Source organism: Apaloderma vittatum, unplaced genomic scaffold (genome assembly GCF_000703405.1).
Source record: "Apaloderma vittatum isolate BGI_N311 unplaced genomic scaffold, ASM70340v1 scaffold15840, whole genome shotgun sequence".
Taxonomy (NCBI): Eukaryota; Metazoa; Chordata; class Aves; order Trogoniformes; family Trogonidae; genus Apaloderma; species Apaloderma vittatum.
In genome coordinates this window covers 1-3,364 of record NW_009696347.1, presented here as the reverse complement: position 1 = coordinate 3,364, position 3,364 = coordinate 1, and the positions used below count along the sequence as shown (strand labels likewise).

At 42.8% G+C, this 3,364-nt stretch overlaps 1 protein-coding gene across 1 annotated transcript in view; it reads left to right on the top strand.

Annotated features, from left to right (window-relative positions):
* SLC2A12 (solute carrier family 2 (facilitated glucose transporter), member 12) overlaps positions 1–1,900 on the top strand; it is a 27,899-nt gene extending 25,999 nt beyond the window's left edge. Inside the window, exon 4 of the mRNA XM_009874582.1 lies at positions 1,754–1,900. Within this exon, the coding sequence (XP_009872884.1) occupies positions 1,754–1,890 (137 nt within the window). The 3' untranslated portion in view covers positions 1,891–1,900. The remainder of the gene's footprint in view (positions 1–1,753) is intronic.
* Positions 1,901–3,364: the final 1,464 nt, after the last annotated feature.

Sequence of the window (3,364 nt, the reverse complement as noted above, 5' to 3'; positions counted from 1 at the left end):
AATGCCCTGGCTTTGAGAAAAATTCCTGTAGAGAAGGGTGTCTTTGCAAGCTAAAAATGTTTCATGTTTTAACGTAAGAAAGTAGACTACCATATAGTCACTATAATGTGACAATAAACAAAGGAAAAAGTTAAATGCTGATGTTTAAATTCATTGACTGGAAAATATTTTCATAACTTTATTTCATAATAAGTTTTGAAAATTTTATTTTTCGGTCTTATTCTGATGAAAATATGTGCTGATAAATCAAAATATATAAGGGAACAGAAATTTCCTGTTGCCTTTAAATCTACATTACTCTCCACTGGAGGCAGGCACTCAACCCACAGAAAGCCAAGGTGAATTTCATCGTGCTAGATGCATTTTGAGATCAAATTAAAAAATAGTGTTACCTGTGACTAAAATGGGGTTTCTTACTGGTGTTTTCTTAAAAAAAAAAAGAGAAAGAGAAAAAAAAACAACTGAGTACTTATCTTGATTAAAACTGGGAAACATATGCTAGATCAGGCTCCCTGTGTCCACATTAGCACTTCAGCTACATCGAGGGTGCTCCTCAGGAGCAAATCATCCAGTTGCCCTCACTCACTGCCCTTTCGTTTGCAACACAGAACTGCACTCCTAAACTACGCAAGCTCTTGAGCAAGACCAAACCAGAAAATGCCCAGTGAATGCACTCCAGCAGCCAACACTTGCTCAGTCCTTGGACCAGACTAGAGCTATTCCTAGGGAAATGTCCCCGTAAACAGACAGGGCAGACCTCAGGTCCTCAGCATCAACTCTTTCACCTGAAAATCCCCTCCTGTCATGCAGCATTACTTGTTAATGCACACCCAGACATCATTCTGGTCTCACTTTCAGTGAATGTAAAGCTGTAGTAACTCTATTGGCTTAGCTGGGTCTAATCTGGATTTATGAAAGTGTAACTACAAGCAAATATGTGTTCCTAGGCTACGGCAGAAAGGCAGAATTTGCAATTCTGTCATCAAACAAAGGTCATGGTGGCCAGTAGCACCTGCCCTTAGGTATCTGATGCAGAAGATACTCACTGGATTAGCAGCTTCAGCTGCAATTTTTAGCTCATGATGAAGCTAATAAATGTCTCAACTGTCTGGCTTAGTTTTAGCAGGGAAAAGGGCTATGGGGGCTGCAGCAGCCTTCAGGCTTTACTTTCCAGAGGCTGCAGAGCGCATGCCTCAGCCTGAGGACATACCTGTCCCTGGAGTGTAGACTCAGAAAACCACTGGTCCTTGCTGGCCCCACTAGGATCCCTTTCTGGTGCAGCACCCATGACTTGCAGTGGAAATGCTGGGAACTGGCAGGAGGGAAGGATTAGCTAGAGATAACTACAACAGTGCAAAAAATGCCTGGTTTTGCTCCATGAAAAGAATTTGCAGCAAAACCAGACATGGATGGAAATCTGAGGGCTTGTGACTCCAGGTGCCTTTACACAAACTAGTAGCACTACTCACTGCTTTCATCGAGAGTGACCACAAGCAGAATAAATAAACAGGTTCACGCTAAATGGGTCAATATGGGCTCATCAATTTTCTTTCATGGCAAGCATGAGAAAAAACAAAGCCACCCTTATTTTTTCAAATTATGGCCAGGCACAACTAAGTGAGCCAAGAATAACAGGCTAGCTTCTTTCTAACTTCTCCTGTGCATTAGGGGCTGTATCCTATAAAAATACAGAAACAGAAAAAAAACCACCAATATTTGAAAATTACAGAAGACATATTTTCTTCCTTTGTAGAGCTCATTGGCTTGTCCTGGGTGTGCTTCATTTACACAGTAATGAGCCTAGCATCCCTGGCGTTTGTCATTGTGTTTATACCAGAGACTAAAGGATGTTCTTTGGAGCAAATATCCATGGAACTAGCTAAACAGTAAGTACCAAGACTGTGACCACATCCCCCAGGTGCCAGGGGGACAAAGAATTTTGATGTCTCCTGCTAAAAATACAGCAAACTGGGTACATTTTTTTTGGTGGAAAAATCATATTCTCGCAAGGCTTGAGTTTGTACATGTTGATCTCAGTGGCCAAGTAAACATTTTCTGGGTGCTGAAGGGCTGGCCCTAAAGAGATGGTGGTTTCCAGCATCCTGTAATGGCTCCCCAACACTTTTGCCAACTAGTGTTCCCAGAGAAGAGGACACCGGTGTTCTCACATTTAGGTCTGTGTGTCTTGGCTCGCATGCAGAAAAAAGGAAGGAGAGAGGCCCTATCTCAAATACATCAAGGTTCTATGTGAGTTTTGATAGCTGTCCTAGATGGGCATTTTTTTTGGTGCATTTACCAAGTCCTTTGGCTCTGTACTCCGTGAGGTCATCCCCAAACCAGATTCTTCCAGCATGAGTTCTGTGTTCCCCAGCTCACCACATGAAAAAAGTAGAAAAGCAACGAGAGGGAGAGTGTTGGTGATGTGAATGATATGTGCCTGCTCCTTCAATATGACCCATTCCAATTGGTTTTGTGTCTTTTGACTTTACCCGTGTTTTTCCATCTCTCAAAAGTAGAGTGGCTCTTGGAATTACACACATGCAAAACCAGTAGCACATCAGTTTGGAGAACAGAATTAAGAGGTCCGCTGATAACACATGCTGTTTATTTACAACATCCAAATGCAGGTATCTGTAAGTTAATGGGCAATTTTTACTATCAATTTGCTACTGCTTTCATTTTGACCATAAAAAATTATAGGAAAAAAATAAATATACCTGGTTTTTAAAATGTAGCATTCCTTTGATCTCTTTCAAGGAGCTGCTCTACAGCAACTACTTGCTTTTTAGAACACATCTCAGAAGAAAGCAGCAAAATAAATAAAATGATTAAGAGATGAAAAAAAAAAGGCAGACAAAATATTTTTGCAGGGTTGATGGCTTGGGGTGAGCATCAGGCTTCACCACAGCTGGTGACAGTGACATGGTGCCACAGGTGAGGCAGCATCCCCGTTTGTCCACACCCGTTTGTCCCAGGCTTGGCAGGGCACCGCAGACAGGGCACTGCAGACTCCTTCACCCTCTCCCTGCTGAGAGCCTGCCAGCAGGCTAGTGCTGCCCGGCGGCAAGACAAATGACACCCAGAGAAAGAGGCTTGAAGGCACAGGTAGAAATAGCCAAACTGAAAATAAGATACAAGTTTTGACAGTGGAAGTAATTAACGTGTGAACAGCCTAGGCTGGTAGGTCATCCTCTATTTTTTTTTTTATTACAGGAGAGGGTTTTTTTCCTAAAGGATACTTTGCGACTCAGCCAGGCTTGAAGGAGGTTGTTTGTGGGCTAATTAAGAGCACTTATCCCCGTGCAGAAAGTCCGCAGCTAATTGTGCTGCCGGAGCCCCGGGGCTCTCCCCCGCAGCGCTCACT